The sequence below is a fragment of the Nestor notabilis genome, unplaced genomic scaffold (genome assembly GCF_000696875.1).
Source record: "Nestor notabilis isolate BGI_N333 unplaced genomic scaffold, ASM69687v1 scaffold27089, whole genome shotgun sequence".
In the NCBI taxonomy this organism is placed as follows: Eukaryota; Metazoa; Chordata; class Aves; order Psittaciformes; family Psittacidae; genus Nestor; species Nestor notabilis.
The window spans coordinates 31,645-32,042 of record NW_009944536.1 but is presented as its reverse complement, the minus strand read 5'-3'; the positions used below and the strand labels follow the sequence as shown (position 1 = coordinate 32,042).

At 63.1% G+C, this 398-nt stretch overlaps 1 protein-coding gene across 1 annotated transcript in view; it reads left to right on the top strand.

Annotated features, from left to right (window-relative positions):
* Nucleotides 1–4: 4 nt before the first annotated feature.
* Nucleotides 5–398, top strand: part of LOC104411919 (secreted frizzled-related protein 1) — a gene marked incomplete at both ends in the record, with an annotated part of 11,163 nt that continues 10,769 nt past the window's right edge. Inside the window, one exon of the mRNA XM_010022466.1 lies at nt 5–302. Coding sequence (XP_010020768.1) covers nt 5–302 — 298 coding nt within the window. The remainder of the gene's footprint in view (nt 303–398) is intronic.

The following is a 398-nucleotide window of genomic DNA, read 5'->3' as shown; positions in this document are numbered from 1 at the left end:
GCTGGACCACGAAACCATGGCCGAGGTGAAGCATCAGGCGAGCAGCTGGGTGCCGCTGCTCAACAAGAACTGCCACATGGGCACCCAGGTCTTCCTCTGCTCCCTCTTTGCCCCCGTCTGCCTGGACCGGCCGGTGTACCCGTGCCGCTGGCTCTGCGAGGCCGTGCGTGACTCCTGCGAGCCCGTCATGCAGTTCTTTGGCTTCTTCTGGCCCGAGATGCTCAAGTGTGACCAGTTTCCCCAGGATGATGTCTGCATTGCCATGACAGCCCCCAACGCCACTGAGGTCTCCAGGCCCAAAGGTAAGGTGTGACCGGTGCTGCAGCCCTGCTCCTGGTCCTTGTCTCTGGGTGGATGGGGCAAGTGGTGACCCGGGAGGGTCTTGGGGCAGGAGGAGA